The 17,373-nt window shown below is 39.3% G+C and overlaps 1 protein-coding gene across 1 annotated transcript in view; it reads left to right on the top strand.

Moving 5' to 3' along the window:
- Positions 1-17,373, top strand: part of myo1d (myosin 1D) — a 95,365-nt gene that overhangs the window by 47,561 nt on the left and 30,431 nt on the right. Inside the window, exon 16 of the mRNA XM_072666767.1 lies at positions 3,886-4,093. Within this exon, the coding sequence (XP_072522868.1) occupies positions 3,886-4,093 (208 nt within the window). The remainder of the gene's footprint in view (positions 1-3,885; positions 4,094-17,373) is intronic.

The raw sequence follows: 17,373 nt of genomic DNA on the forward strand, positions 1-17,373 counted from the left end.
ACAATAAGTAAAATATTGAATGTAAGTATACTATATGTAGAACACATTATAAATAAATCATATCTAGAACTTAACAGTCGTGTTTATTAGAAATGGAGGACACATAAGTGCCTCCTTGCTTGTTCAACAGCCTTACAGATGCTGTAATTAACAGATAGAGTGCAGTTAGTAACCAGGTAACGGTTTAATTATGTTAAGGTAGCGCTCCTCTGTGGTTTGGCATAAGGGTTTAAGAAGCTGCTTTCAGAAGGCTATGAAATACAAATTCATTTTGCTCAGAATATAACTGAAGTTATTGCACGTTTGAGAAGTTTAGGAATTTTGTAGAATTTGTTTTGTAGCCACTGTTAATTACTATCGATACAGTTTTAATAATGAAACCATACAGACTATTTGGTTGAAGTAGCGATTATAGAGCTCATCTAGACTGTCGTCATTGATTTTTCAGTAAAAAACATACTGATTTAAAATGCACTGCCTTATTTTAGGGCTAGGCAATTTGGTAAAAATACTATATCACGATATTTAAAGAGATTTTTACAAATACACAGTATTTATCATGATACATGTAATCACAGACTAAATACATCATTGTTCTTAAAAACTACTATTCAGATACTCTCCTATACTGAGTACAGTAATTTTTGTTCAATATCTGCTGCACTTCATCCAAGTAAACCAGTCTAATTACATTGTTGGTTATGAAACCTGAAGCTGATCAGTGTTTTATAAGCACTAACAATACCCTCTATATGATTTAGAAAGGCAAATATATCAAAATATGATAACATGTTGTCATATTGCCCCGCCCCTTGATTCAAGAGTGTAAGTGATTCTCCTACTGGTCACTCTTATAGTAATCAGCCTGATGGACAGTCTCATTTACACAATATGCTCTTTTTGCCACATGGTGTTTATATGTGTGTAAACAAACTGCATAGTTTACTTTTGTCTCTTTTTTGAGTTTTTAGGCTTGTTTTTAATGCTGTAAGAGTGCAATTCTTGAGTCACCTCAAGATTTTGACCCCCCCGCAGCCTCTAACATGCTTCATGTCTTTCTTATTTTTAATTGACTGAAAAAAGTTTATTGATTAATGTTAAAATAAATAGTAAAATATGTAATTAGCAATATTTTTAATAGGGGCAGCCTCATGGCTACATGCAGACCAGTAGATGTAGACCAGTAGAATATATATATCATCACTGGCAGAACGAGACTACTTTTCAGAAGCACAGAAGGACAAGGCATTCTTAAGGTGATTTTATGTTAAGGGGTCTTGTATTTGACAAGTACATTGTACATTGACCCCGTCGTCATTAAGATTTCCCATAATGTGTATAGAGCCGCTGGTTTTTTTTTATAAATTTACTGAATAAAATGACTAGCTTTTGTTCCCGACAGCAACAATGCGGGACATGAACTGTAACACTTCCTGTGTGCTCTGTGCACACTGACAGACATACAGAATGATGAACGACAGAAGGTGTAAAAAGCTTTCTTTCAGGCTGGGCCCATGTCCTCACTGTGAGCCTCTCTCACACACACACACACACACACACACACACACACACACACACACACACACACAGCTCTGATGAGTTGATCAGATTCTGTGTGACACTTCTGATGCATAAAGACCTCCTGGCTGTCAGTGAGGGTAGTCTAATTGAGAGAGCTGACTTAACCACACTTTTAAAATGATTTTTGCCTCCACTCTCTCTGTGTGAAGACCGCGACTGCACATGGAATATAATCTCTTGCTTAGACAATGGCGGTGCCTAATGGGACTGTGGGAAATGTTCCAAAGAGTCAAACCTTGCATCAGACACACACATATACACACATACACATACACACAACCCCCTGCTACCCTGCTTCCCGCTGGCCTCATGAATGGTAGTGACTGTGCTTACCCTATTTCACTTTGCTTTTCATAACCGGTTCCTCTCCCTCCCTCACAATCGCTCTTACCTCACTTAGATTATGTAATGCTCATTTTGCAGTATAAGAAAAGACCATCTGGAACTGTTATGCATACTTCATACGGGTACCTGGACCTAAGCATGGGAAATAGATTGACCCTAGACCCTTAAAAGACATGTTAATGATACTTTCTCAACTGAATATGAAAAGAACAAATGACCTGTTGATTATCTAAAATCAGAAAATTAATACTATTATTATCATATGTTTAAATAAAAACAAAAAATAGGAAATGAAAATGTTGGACCACGGGCAAGCTTTCTAAGTTTGTTGTTAACTTTTTTGTGTGCTGCACTTAATCAGCATTGCTATAGTATATAATAATTTGACCTCATAGTGCCGCTTACAGTGAGCTCTAAAATTCTCAAGTGGCTGTCAGTTGTATCAAATATGCCTGCTCAAATTGCTGTCAGTGGACAATGGGACCAATTTATCAGATTTAAACAGTGTGGGAAATGACATATATATGTGAGCACAGCATTTAATATGATGTAATTCTAGATGAAACTACAATACCTGGAAGATCCTGACAACTTTTTCAGTTGTCCTTTTGTCTTATACATTTACATTTACATTTACGGCATTTAGACTTACAAAAGTGCTTTGCTATTTACCCAAGAAAAACGTTAGCTAGTTAGAATAGACTAATACCAACTATACTTATATAACTTATACCAACTATACACTAGAAGAAAGAAAGTACTTTTAAAAGACTAAAATCTTACACACTCTTACATCTAAAGACCGTTTGTCATTACACTCAGATGATTTTGAGAATCTTGCCGGGTCACTATTTGCAAGACTGCAACTACGTTCCTTTTGAGATTATTCCCATCACACTCTTGGTGTATATTTACAAGAACAGAAACTGTTGAACAATGGAGCAGAAACATAAGCAGCTTTTGCCCACAGCTGATTGCTTGTGCAGTTGTTTGTTGGGCGGGGAGATGCCGCAGAATGTGGACACGACCCTGGTTAGCAAGGTGCGTCCTGTTCGATACTGGAGAGTGCTCACCCATTGGTTTTTTACAATGTCCACGTCACAGTTTTCATGAGCTGATGCTAAAAACTTGTGACAGTATTAAACACAGTTGATTTTAACAGCAAGATGAGAAAAGGACTCAGTTAAGACATCTCTCCGGATCACCTTACACTAAAACGTTGGCGGGAGCACGCTGCAACTCAAGCAAGATTTGCGTGATTTTATTGTGATATTGGAAGTTCAACTAAATCTAGAACTGTGAACTCAAAGATTGATCTTTAAGTCTAGCACAATCGAATAAAGTTAACAAAACAGAAACGTCTAATTCAGATAAATCAGATAAATAACAAAATCAAATTTTGTCCCCAGTCCGTTCTGATTATTTAAAAAAAAAAAATCTTTGTTTTAAGCATAAAAACTAACATGTGAAATACAACCTGCCACATTACACATTCAGAAATTAATAAAATGAAGAATTGTGTTTTGAATTCTCATTTGAATATGAAATGAACAGACTGTACATTGATTATACTTGTAACAGTTTCATTTTTCTGATATGTGCCAAGTTGGAACAGACACAGTGCAACAGTATTGCCATGTTTAGACAATAATTTAGAATCACTTCACAGGGAAATATTTATTATTTTGTTTTTATTTAGTGAAACGTGCAACTACTTACTGTTCTTTTAGTACAATTCCTGTAATCTGTTCAGGAATGCTTTAGCACAAAAATGATATCATATTGTCATATACCCACACCTCTGTCTGGACCCCTGTTGTAGGTAGTCCTTCGTACCACAGACTGCATCAATACCTTATAGACCACTCAGACATCAATAGACAAATAGACAACAGAAAGAGATCTTGAAAGACCTGTAATTGAAAATGCACTTCTACAACTCTTCCGTTTCCCTATCAGGTATAAAATGATCTCAGAGTTCACGTGGCCAAACCATGACCTGCCATCGGACCGTGAGGCAGTGAAGCGTCTGCTGCAGGGATGCGGCTTTGAGCACGATGTGGCCTACGGCAAGACCAAAGTGTTCATCCGAACGCCTCGCACCATTTTCAGCCTAGAGGAGCTGAGAGCTGACATGGTGCAGAGGATCGTCCTCTTTCTGCAAAAGGTGAGAATCTTACTCTCATACACACACACACACACACCGTATCAAACAGCCTTAGATACTTAATGCAAGTGCTGTCAAGGTTAATCAGTTCAAAAAAGTCTTCTGGATAAATTGGATTACTTGATAGGTTTAATGATGATTTGACTATTTTAGTAAAGATTTTTAAATATAAGGGACATAAGAGACATAAGGGACCATAAGGTTTAAAGAAGTGGATATAAAGGTTCTTTGCCAATTTAAAGGTTCTTTACACTTGCAGAATTTTTTTTTTTATATAAAACTATAAATGGATTTATATGGATTTAATTGGCATCACTCAAACAACATGGTTCATTATTTACGCCTCTATTTTTAAAAAATCTATTATTCAATTATCAAAATAACTGTTATAATAATCAATAAAAAAAAGCAATAAAAAAGTTTTTTTATAAAGTATCTTTATAAAGTATCTGCCGCTCAAATCTTTCCAGGGTTCCTTGTGTGCATGAACACACATGCCCCACACCCAAACACATGTACGCATACAAACAAAAACAAACAAACCCACAGAGAGTAATAAGCTCCAGGGGCCAACAGAATCCAACAGTGTGTCACATCTGCACTGCAGGCTCTCGCAAGGCATTGACACCACTGCCACTAAATAACACAACACTGTCCTTACAGCCATGCCAGCAAACCCAACAGCATGCCTAGTGTATGGTGCTAAACCTTTGTCTCTTGGCAGGTAGAAATAAATTTTTCAAAAAAATCCATATCACATCAGTGTCATGTTTGTTTTTCCTACGAATTAGATAAGTCATGTTGGTTTATGTACCAGATTAGTTGTACTGCTGTAGCCTCTTTTCTGACCGGGAGCCGGATGTATATATGTGGGAAAGTGTAACTTAATGCATCCATAGAAGGCACACACTGTGCAATAAAATGACATTTCTATGCACTAATGCTGTCGCTAATCATGTAAAATGAACGTAGTGGTTACACCATGCTGCGGCCTGCCATTGTTAAGGAAAATAGCTCAATTTTAATATGCTTCTGAGGCACCGCCAATAATTTATGCCTAATTTTAATTGGCAGAGAAATTTCCACGCGTAAAACTGGCTTCCACTAATTGCCTAGACAGTCATTTGAACTAAATATGTAATCAACTGCCCCGTATGTAACGTTTTGCTGGAGTCTCCATCAGATGCATATGTATGAATGAAAAAAAAAACTGCATTTTGCCTAATAGGCAAGCTTCCTTTTCTTTTTTTTAATGAGCAGAGTTTGTCCAGTTAATTTTTTTTTATTATATATCATTTTTATTATTATTATTTCATTGTTTTAATTCTTCGAATTTCAGTTCACAATATGTGCCATCAAGCACCTATTAAACATTTATTTTTTTGGCTCTGTGGCAATTTAATTGTAACCAGTTCCCGGATCGTAGCTGATATTAAATATGAGATGTCAGATCCAGGCATATTTTAATGCCTCAGTTATTGGTTGTTTTAAGCCCGATCCAGTTCTAATTCTTTGTGTTAACTGCTGAATTCCAGCAGTGCGTCATCTGGCCTTCACTAGATGCCAGCGGGAGAACCGCACCTAAACTTTCTTTAGCTTTAAAGCAACACTATGTAGCATTTTTACCTTAAAATAACACCTTCAAAGTCATGTTAATACGACACTGACTTAGCTAGAATAGCTTTCATATTTTTGCTACTCCAGGCTCAGCACACTGTTAACCACAATTATGTAACTTTGGAGACAGCGAGCAGGATGACGCTCTTCAGAACTGTACAGCACTGCATAATTCATAAAGTCAAATTTGTGTATAATCCAGTAATATTACTCTACCACTTTCGTCCACATGCTTTCAGTTTCAGTTAAAGTATATCTTTTAGCTTGTCCAGAAAAAAACATGTGGCTTACTGTGGAAGTCATATGATTAGGAGGCAGCATGTTAAACACACTAAATGGTGATTTTTAAATAGTAGGCTACCAAAAATAGTCAAAATAATAGATGATCTAAAACAGTTCAGTGTTAAGTTTTAACTAAAATAATGTCTTGCCTGTTTATAGAAACACAAAAGTCTTATTAGTATTGCCTGATACTCAGCATTAAGGTAATGGAATCTGACATTTCTTTATTAAATCCCACTAAAACACAGTCTAGAACGTCACAGTATGCACACATTAAAAACACCACAATGCTGTTTTGCTGTTAGGTATGCCATCTTGCCTAAATAATTATTGTATATTATGAAAAAAGCATTGGATGGTTCGATACGGTTCGATACTCTGCTTTAAGCTGCCAAGATCGGATGGGGGGGGGCAAAAAAAAAAAACTGGAAGTGAAAATTAAATATAAATTAAAACATCCCTGTTGCAGATTATTGAGCATCATATCAGAGAATCTACTCCCTGGTTAAAGTAATTTGGAGGTGCTCACTTAACAAGGTGATCTGAACATAAACTGACAGTGTTTACATCTCTCAGCTTGTGAAATCATCCCTCGGTAGACTCTGCATCTCCGTCTCAGAGGGCTGATCTTCGACTGGCAGCTGCAGACATCAAAGTGTTAAATCTGCAGTCTGCTGGAATTTGAGATGGATTGTGTGACCTTTGTATTGACGCTGAATCCTGAAGAGAGACATTGTCCCGACACTGCCTTCTCTTACCTTGTTCCCCTGAGGAAGCGCTGCAGTTTGGGGGATGTTGTCGCTTTATTAAGCACACTGCTCCCCTCCAGGCTATGACCGTCTCACCAGAGCCAATATCTGTAGTGTCTATCTGAGTTGATTGACAGGCTCTGATGCAGTTAAACACACCCACACACACACACACTCCCTCAAAAAGAATGAGCTTGAGGTAGCCCTGAGCATTTGTGTTTCCCTCATTACCTTTATGTCTGTGTGTCTGTCTCTGTCTCTTCCTCTGTCTGTCTGTCTGCTGCCAGCTTTAGATCATCTTACACGCTACACAATCCCTTTATCAGCGCCTGGCAGACTGTGCTGGTTGATGCCAACAGTGCCAGTAGTGGCAGAATCTGTGCCATGGAAACCATCCCCCCAACATGCTTCCTCTGATAAATATAGCGAGACCCTAAAGGGAGCTCTTCTCTGATGCTTCTCCAAATAAACCTCTCTCCTCTGGCATCTTAAGTGCTGTGCAGCAGTCTGTAATTTTGGGTTTCTGGTTGATTGATTGGCTGGAGAGAAATACTCCAAATTCATACAAATTTGACATTGATTTCTATATTAATATAGTATTTAAAAATTGCGTGGTGGAATAGCTGTTACATTTAATAAGAATTTATGTACATGTAGTTCGTCATTGCAATAATCCACAAAATAAGCCACTGTGTAGCCATGATTTTACCACCTACTCTTTGCTGATGCCAAATGTCACCCCTAAGCATATCTCATGGGCTCTTATTCTTACTGTGCACATACATCGCTTCTATACAGCAATAAGCCATGTGTGCCTATTAAGCATTGGATACACTACAGGCCTTTTAAAGTCATAGCAGATTGTAAAACAACCGGGTATCTCATACTTCCCGATTTATCCTCACATTACCTAGGAGACGCAGATTTGCAACACGTCGAAAGAAACATAATAACGTCTTTAGGTGAGGCCGAGGGTGGGAAGATGGAGTCAGCAGGGTCTGCACATACTGCACAGGGAGTTGGAGGCGAGTAGCATAGCATATGTTGGAAGCTACTTACTAAGCCGGTCAGTTTCTGGAATATGAATTTCTGTTCCACCTTATGTGGTGCTGAAGTACTGGACATGTACTAGCGCCAGAATGTAGCTACTAGGTCATTGTAAAATGGAATGTAAAATGTAACTTGCAAATAACTGGCTGATAACTGCACTTTTCATGTTCAGTCATTGGCTGTTGACCAAACCTGTACAGATAGAGTCGCTGACCAGTACACGCTACTATATTACGCTCAGAGTCGGGTCGAAATAAATCAAACGTTTGATATGCGTTTGGTCTGAAACACAATTGGGAGGCCACAAATTGGAGTCATTCAACTCCTTCAAATTGTGCAGACCAACCAGCACGGACATTGAGAATCATGGCTAAAATCAGAGTAAGCATCACATAATATATCTTTAGCATGTTAGATCTGGCTGTTTTACCACAAATGCAAATAATGTAATTCTATATTGCTGGAAGCTCAGGAAAAGGAATCTTTAACATATTAATTGAAAGTATTTTTTACTGTATTAAGAACTCCACTCTTTCATATCAGAGTCAGAATTTTTACACCCAGTAGCTGTATGATCATATGCAATAATAACAGAAAAAGGTGCCAAATTATGCATGTATTCACTTTTTTTATTCATTTTTTTTATCAAGTTGTTGCTTGATGGATAAATAGTAAGTGTGTGACTAGTTGGGGTGCAAATTGCTCAGATACAGTTAACAAGCCGGTTATTTTTGCCTCAGAATAGACGATTAGATATTTTTTTCATGGAGGACCTCTGGTTGGTGAAAAATCTTTTCCTGTTTGCTGGGTAATGGCACGGCATCAGCCCACAGCCACATAAAATAGCACAACCTATCTTAGCATAGCTTTTTTTAAATATGTATTCATGTTTATTTGTATTCATTGTGTTCTGGTGTTTTTTACAAGCACAAGCCAGATAAATACCTTTAAACAATTTCCTTAGCTGGCCCCGATTTTAACACAAATGCTGCAATATTGTATTTAAATTCATAGAGCTGCTGTCCCCTCCCTCGTCACGCTTTAAGGACATGCCTCAGGACGTGTTTATCTGTCATCCTTGCTCAGCTCTTTAACCAAGTGGAACTGCTCCGGGCTGAGTGAAAGGAGATGAGGGAACAGGGGTTTAACGTTCGCTGTTTTTGCCCCCAGTCTCACCTCCACTCTCGCCTCTCTCCACATCAGCCTCTCTCTAAAACTCAGCCTGTCTCGCTTCGCTGCTCCTTCACGCCTCTCATTACACGCCGATGTCCAGGGCCTCCTGTCCTCCTCCCAGCTCCTGAGCAGCTCTTCTTCTTTTTCACCTCTCCCTCAGTGCCCAGTAATACCCAGCATCCTTCGCCCTGGCACTGGAGTCCTGCGCTCTGGATTTTGACGCTTAGCAGTTTAGATGGCGTCCTGACGGAGCTCAAAGGCCAGTGGTTCATCAACTGCTGCACATTACATGTGACTTTGAACAGAGGCAGTGTGAAGCAAAGCGGATTAGCTGCTACAAAACACAAACATGGATTCTCTACATTATTTATGAATTTCCTTCTTTAAATGAAATTTTTATGGGCTTAAACTCGGCCATCCACATCACAGGAATGTCAGTGCTGAGTTCACTGCAAAGACCAAAATATATTCATGTTGATTCTGAGGTTTTGTTAACTTCTGTCTATGTTGTGAACGTTTTCTCACTGTCTCACTATGTTTTTCTTTCTCTGAATATCAGCTTCATATCTCTTTAAAGTTAGAGTGGGCAATATGGCTAAAAGATTACATGATGCAGGAAGATTTTTTCTGTAAACAGTATCCCAAAATTTGGCTCTGTGACATAGAAAACGGCATTTACCTTGGCATACACTCTTAAAAATAAAGTGCTTTAAATGTTTTTTGGACAATTCCATAGAAGAACCACTCTCTCTTTTTTTTTTTTTTCTTTTTCCCAAACCACCCATGCATAGCTTCCCATAGCACGTGTTCCAATTGCATGTGTAAGAACTTAACACGTCTCCTACAAAACATGTGATGCCAGCCACCGCCTCTTTTCAAATTCATCGCCTCACAGTCGAGAAAAGCATCAGGTCCCCAGCTCCACCGCAGCAGCTAACAGATGGCTAACATCGCCAACTACCCACCATTAGAGAGCATAGCCAGTTGTGCTCTCTCTGACTACAGCTCCTGATGGCAAAGTGGCATGGATCAGGATTCGAACTTGTGAACTCCGCGCAATAGATCGCTGAGCCACTTGAAGCCTGATCACTTGTGTTTTTGGAGTGTGGTTAAATAAGGAGAGTTTATTATGTAGAACTGACATACCATGATTTAAATTCCTCATAAAACCGTCCAATTTCGAAGGGAAAACTCATTACATAACGGTCTTGACTTGTCCTAGTCCACCTCCTGAGAATATAGTGCTTTTGTTACTACTGTATAAAGTTTACTTGCAAGATTGGAGCATGCATATGGATGCCAGACTTCTAGATATTAAAATATTTGCAACCAAGGGTTGCTAATAGGTCTGTTGCGATAATTACGTTATTGCCTTATTGTACAATACGTGAATATGTCCGATAATTGCCCCTTGTAATTGATATTGCCCCTTGTGTTTACATGCATGTATTTTAGTAGAGGCATTGATTTTTGCCAGTTGAAAAAAGTGTAGTGCACGTAGTGGCTAAGGCATCGATAATGGGCCCTCCAAACATACAGAACGGACTACAATTGCCCCACCACAGTCCGGCACACATGTAAAGTGCAGATAACCTGCAAAAGTTTAAATATTATAGTGTGGAATACAGTTTAACTGCAGCTGTAGTCTTTCACACAGTTTATTCAAGCAAAACACCTCACAACACCTATGTTATGTCACCTGACCACGTCCACGGCAGCAAAACAGTACACTGCACTGGATTTCTCTGCACGTTATGATAGAAAATCTGATGTCGGCATGTCAGTGTTTTTACCACATCTGACTCCAACTCAGCCAAAGCTACTGTAAAATGAATAAAACTAGGCCTCTTGGGAAAGAAGAGTAAAGACTTTCCCGATTATGAAAAGTCTATTGCTCTTTTAAAGGGTGTAATTACATATTATATATTATGATTATATTATCATTATCAGTGGCATAAAATGGTCTTAACATGACAATATTATCATTTATCACAATTACTTTTGGGACGGTTTATAATCCAAAGAAATATTTAGCAAGCTACTCAACTAAGCCTTGTGACCCCAGAAGGGAAAGCAGTGTGCAAGGAAGCGAAAGTCGGGGAAGCAAGCAGGTATCTGACTGCACGATCCAGTAATATTTAGAAATAATGGCAAAAAATAATTAGTGTTCTTGTTACAGTGCTAAAAACAATGCTATGCTATGCTGCTTCTGTCTGAGCCATCACAATGGCTCCCTATAAACAAGACAGTTGGAGCAGAGCTCATTAAATTATTTATGATGCCGCCATAAAAGGAAAATCAGCTTATTTCATTCTAAGAAAAAAACTAAGTGTTGTAAATGGGCAGGTAAAACACTATCTATATTTCACCTGGACAAAGTCACAGGTGAAACTGTAAAAGTATTAGGACACCTGCTCATTCATTGTTCTTTCAAAAATGAATGGTTTTTATTTAGGGAAAAAATGAATAAAATCTATTCTGTTTTTGTGTAACTGTCTCTACTGTCCAGGGAAGGCTTTCTACTAGACTGGATTTGATTGCAGTGAGCCACAAGAGCATTATTGAGGAAAGGATGTTTGATGATCACCTCATCCTTAACTCTTCCCAAACATACTCCTTTATCATTGCAGAGAACACAGTTCCTCTGCTTCACAGTTCAATTCTGGTTTTTTGTGGTCCTCTAGCCCACACTTAGTAGGTTCATGTTTATCTGCTTCAGAGTGTCCTTTTCTATTGTCAGTACTTCTCTAAAGGTACTTGAAAAGCTGTGTGTGAGCATTTGCACATCTGTGTCAGCAATTCATTAGATGGGCTGTCCATAAATGTATAGTGTACCTTCTATGTCACAGAAAACCAATATAAATAAATATCAATGGCTGGCTTATGGTCATAGTGTAATCAAGGCTAAATGAAGGTGTTATTGGTTTTGTATATTCAATGAATACAAAGACTCTCTGGGTGACATAATTTTTAGTTCAAAACAATGCATTCTGGTCTTTACCACATCGCATCAAGACTCCGCCAGTGCTTCTTGATTATAATCCAGGTCAAGGTCAATCGCAGTGTGTATCAACATGCACTGTAAGTCCAAATGTTTGTGGATTGCATTCACTGTGGAGCAGTGGAACGGTGTTCTCTGGAATGATGGTGCCCCGTCCAATACTTTTGGGATGAGCTGGGGATGACACCCTGATTTCACAAACACTCTTGTTGCTGAATACAATCAAATCCTCCCAGCAATTATCCAAAATCACGCAGCACGGCTATGTGCAGTACTATAGAGAGTTGCTGCTCTGTACCTCTTGGTATGCAAAAGATCTCACCAGCCTAATCTGACTGAGTCAGAGTCAGTTGGGCTCTGTATCCTCCTGAACACTTCTCTGCTGTATTTTTTCTGGGTTGCTATGATGGATGTCTCTGACACCTCGAACATGTACTTTCACAGCGTCTCGTACAGCCTGACAGTCACCTGGGACTTGCTGTTCCTGATCCTTCCATTTTAACTTGTCATGTCAAACTAGAGGCTTTCATGACGTTTAAACCCATGTTTGTGATGTATGGCTGTAATTTCCCAGCATAGGCCGTCAGACTGTGCAGGAGTGAGATGGAAAGCGCTGCCTTCAATCTTGAAGCGTTGACCATTCACAAATTGCTGCTCAAGGTCGCATACATTTTAAATTAAATTTGTGTAGGTGGAAGTAAAAGGTTTTTTTTTATTACTTGCAATATGAACCTCAAACTGTTGTGTCTTTCAAACAAAATTTGGGCATAACAAGCCTGGAAAACAGACTAATTTCCAAACTCCAAAACTGTTTCGTAACAGTCTTAACTTATTTACACCCCAAAACACACATACCCCCAGCCCACTTGCAAATATTATGGGAGGTATGGGTTGTTATGCCATCCAGGCCTTGTAACCATAGCTTTTCCTGTGCCACTGTCCACAGAAGAGTATCTCAAACTCTAAGCGCTGTAACGAAGCGAAAGCAGAGAGAAGAAACTGGGATCTGTGCTAGGCTAAAAGCTTATGCTAGCCAATGCTAGCTTTTACTATCTCTTCTCTACATCGTCCACACCTTTTAAAAACAAGTTGAAGTTACAAAATTTAAGCTAAACACATCAGAAGGGAAAGTAGTAGCTTTTAGTTGTTTTTCACCAGTAAGACTCAAGAAAGTCAAACATGTGAAACGTGTTTTTCCCTTACATATTGAGCACTACAAGGTAACAACTGCCTGTTATCATATCTTTTCTTTTTTTGGACCCCCTAATTTAGTTTAGCTAAATGTTTCCTTTCAAACAAGCATTTCTTCTTGGAAAAATAGTGTTTCTGATATGATTTATATGATTTAGTCAACTATGATTGCTAGGTAGGATTTGTCAAAATTCATAAGTGGTGTGAATAAAGACCAAGACTCAAATTAGGTAAGTCCTAATTATGGGTTGGTAGAGAGAGAGGGCGAGAGAGAGCAGTGTGTAGAGGAGGCTGTGGAGGCAGTAACAGCTGCGTCAGAAGCCCTGCTGTTGCAGTAATGACTGAGGAACGGCACCCCCTCCACATACACACAAACACACCACACACACCCCAGCAGTCTGTTGGAGGTCACAGGGAAGATGGAAGCCTCCTTCATAGTGGCAGGCAGGCAGCTCATCAGACCCGCAGTATTGATTTATGAAAATGCCTCTCTCCCCTCCCCCTCTGCCCTGGTCCCTGGTGACGTCTCGCGGTCAAGATGTGCTGCGCTCGCGCTAAACTGTGTCACACTCTCGGAGTGTGATGTTATCTAGCCAGTGTCCTTGCACCGAGTGTGTCGCGGAGAACCGCAGGCTTCCCCCCGAGGGGATTGACACGTGCAGGATTTGTGTGCTCGAATTTGACTCCTGATTGTTGGGGGATTTGCCCGCCCGCCTGATTAATGATAAGCCAGCTTACATTCTCTCACTCATCTGTAATTGTCTTCTGACACCTGATGGAAACACCACTCATCTGAATGAGCTCTATTAGAAATAGCTGTTTCTTGAGGACTTCTGTGCTTCATTTGCTGCTAATGAGAGAAGCCTCTACAGTGCAACTATACTGGTTATGCATTGTTAACACCATAATTCTACCATATTCTTCAGAAGTGGCCATTGCATTTGACTCAATCACAGCTTACGTAGCTGGGTGTGTGTTCATTTTGGAGGAGTGAACATGATGAGCCAAGATTATTGAGATGGAAGGACTGATCAGCTATGTATCAGTATCTGACCATTTTCAGACCATATGTGCGACCAGCTTATAATTCAGCCGATAGTATGATCCATGTTTTGTGAGTTGCTGCAGCTTTGTGCGAGTTTATTGGATGCTGCAGGTCCTCATTCAACCGCTATATGACAATGCTGACCTTATGCATGGCTGCAGAAACCATTAAAGGCAGTGTGGAAATCCGCTCTGTGCGCTTCAGTCTGCCATTTGTTTGCTTGTTTGTTTGTCCATCTAGCAGACAAACAAAATTGTGGAATTAGCTCATTTTACAGCAGTTTCAGTTATGCTGGATTTTCTTTCGATTAATGGATCGAGAGGAATGCACAAGATTAGCATTTTTACTTCTGGATCCCTCTGTAGGTAAAAATTAAATGTAAAAATAGCCATGAATTGTTCATATTAATCACAAAATGCCTGAATAACTATAATAATTACTGAATAATATTTGAATTGATTACAGTCGATTAACCACTTGACATTGCAGTTGAATCACTACCTTTAGATCAGTGTATTCTGATGCACATTTGCAAAAACCCATTCAGTTTCCTTCCTTTTTTTCCTTTTTTTTCTCCTGCAATAATGAAAACATTACCAGTACATGCAGCCCACCGCCTCACAATAGCCTGAGAAAAAAAAATCCTACCCAGGGTCCATTTTAAGGGGCCAATCAAAGTGCCCTCTGTCATACTTTAGCGCAATAAGGGTTTCTTACTTTGACTTTGATGAGGCTGTAAATTCTGAAACCGAACAGCATGGAGGAGGTGTGGCATTGTGTTGAAACAGTGATCAGACTGGCTTATTGGAGAGGAGGGGGAGCTGCTGCTGGCCTGATTTACCCGCCGTCCCCTGGGTGTCGTCTCCCTTCACCTTCCCCACTAACAATAAGCACAGGCTGTCTGGCCGCCTCCCTGTTTAAATATCTCCAGCACCATCAGCATGGCCAACTGTGAATGAGCAGTCTGCTCTGCTGTGGCTTGTGTTCAGCCGTTCTGCACCAATCACACAGTTCAGAGATATTTCCCAGTTATTCTGCTGTTCTGGTGTCCTGCCGTAAACTTTTGATTTGACGTGATGGGCGGCATCTTGGTGTATCGGGCCTGGAGGAGGAAATATTATGTCAGCAGTGTCAGAATTAGATATGATGTTCTATGACTGTGTTGCAGTGTGGATCAAACTGTGTGGAGCGGTGACTCACATGGGCCTCCGGTGAGACTGAGTGTGGAAGGCAGTATCACATGAAGAGGCATAGAGGAAAAAGCTTGCACCGTTCTCTGCAATCCCTCTCTGTCGGTTTTAGGGCTGTATTATTATTAGATTAAGAATGATTAATGAAAAAAAATCAATTCAAATTCCTGCAAATTGGGAATTTACTTCGCAAATGGAATGACAATCCATCTGGCACCCACTATTGTGCCCCCTTGATCATTCACGTCACTTAGCCATGAGCAAGCTGGCCAGTGTTCAGCCTCACTCACAAGATCACAACATCTAACAATTCACACAATACAGGTGTGGGCATTCCCAAACCATCCCATAGGATAACAATTTGTGATCCATATCCAAACTGCAATATGTACGAGTCCGAGTTGTGATGGCAGGTTTTTTGTGTAATGTATTGTGGAATCTTCGGAAAGCCCTCCGCATTGTGCTACTGTTCAGTTAAGCTTACTTTCATTGTTTGGTTTAAAAAACATTATAACATCAAATTGTTAACTTCATTAAAATGATTGGCTGATTACTATGGATCTACTAATGTAATCCATAGTAACAGCCCTAATGTTTTATGCTGATGATAAAATGGCGTAAATAAGTGAAAAACTAAAACTGAAGAACAAGGCATTTTTTGTGACCTATATAAATAAATATATTGTTAAACACTCTCAAGGATTTTAAGTAATCATATTGGTTAATTTTATATTCAATAATGTTTATAGTTAGCTGAAATGTTTTATAACATTTCTGATTTCCTTGAAGATCTGCTTTACAATCCTTATTTCTATATAGTTTGTTTTCTTTTAGCCCAAACTTGTTTAATCTATACTTACAGCTCTGCAGAATCAAACCATTAACATAAACATGAAATATTTAAATTGAAGGCCTGATTAATCTAATCAAACTCTAAAGTTCATTAAAAAAAAAAATGTATTAAACTTGAAACTATGCATAACTGTTGTCACCTACTGTTTAAATCTAATTTTCCAGTTACAGGATTCATTCATTATTTAAACAAGGAAGTACATCGGCGTACCTATCGATTTGCATTCTGTATGTTGATATTAAAGTGCAGCATGCTGTTGTTTTTGCTGACAGTAGCCGCTGCTTCTAAGTTGCATTGACCCTGATGTTCTATCCATCTGTGTCTGATATCGTAAATATTATTGGTCAAATTCAACTTATTGATATGAATGTTTTGTGAAAAAACAATGACTATGAGAGGTTTACAGCTTTTAGTGATACATAAAACGTGGCCTCCAGTTCTTTTCTGCTTCTACGTTAATTACCTAGTGCAGTGGTATGATGAGATCGGTCAGCTGTGTAGCACAGGAACCAGCCAGCCAGCCAGCCGAACTGTGATGTCATCACTGCTCCTGACATGCTCAGGTTAGAAACAGACTTTGAGAGAGACCGGAGTCATGAAACTGTACAAGGTAAGGCCTGAGAGTGTCGGTGAGAGCCAGCTCATATGCTTTAACCTTTGGACAACCAGAGTTGGGGCCTGAAGGTTAGAAAAGCAGCCTTGTGACCAGAAGGTCGCTGGTTTTATACCCCGAACTGACAGGACATAAATGAGATGCCCTTGAGGAAGGACTCGCCCTCAACTGCTCCCTGAGCTGACCACTGCCCATTGGCATGTGTGTGCACTTTTTCCCTAGTTTGTGTGTATTCACTGCACAGATGGGTTGAGGGGGGGAGGTCAAATTTCTGTGTACAACACATCATTTTAACAACATTTGGTTAATTTTCTTTCTGGAATTGCTGCATTAATTAGTTCATAATATAATCTTGCTGACATAAAGATGTTAACCACATAATCACATAATAGTATGATATAGTCAGTCCACCAGATTCTTCTCCACTTATCAGTTGTATATTATCTTTGCCAACAGAGCTGTCATAACCATCAATCATGACTCCATCACCATCGATATCTGTTTACATCTCCCTGA

This window comes from Salminus brasiliensis, chromosome 22 (assembly GCF_030463535.1).
Source record: "Salminus brasiliensis chromosome 22, fSalBra1.hap2, whole genome shotgun sequence".
NCBI classification, from domain to species: domain Eukaryota; kingdom Metazoa; phylum Chordata; class Actinopteri; order Characiformes; family Bryconidae; genus Salminus; species Salminus brasiliensis.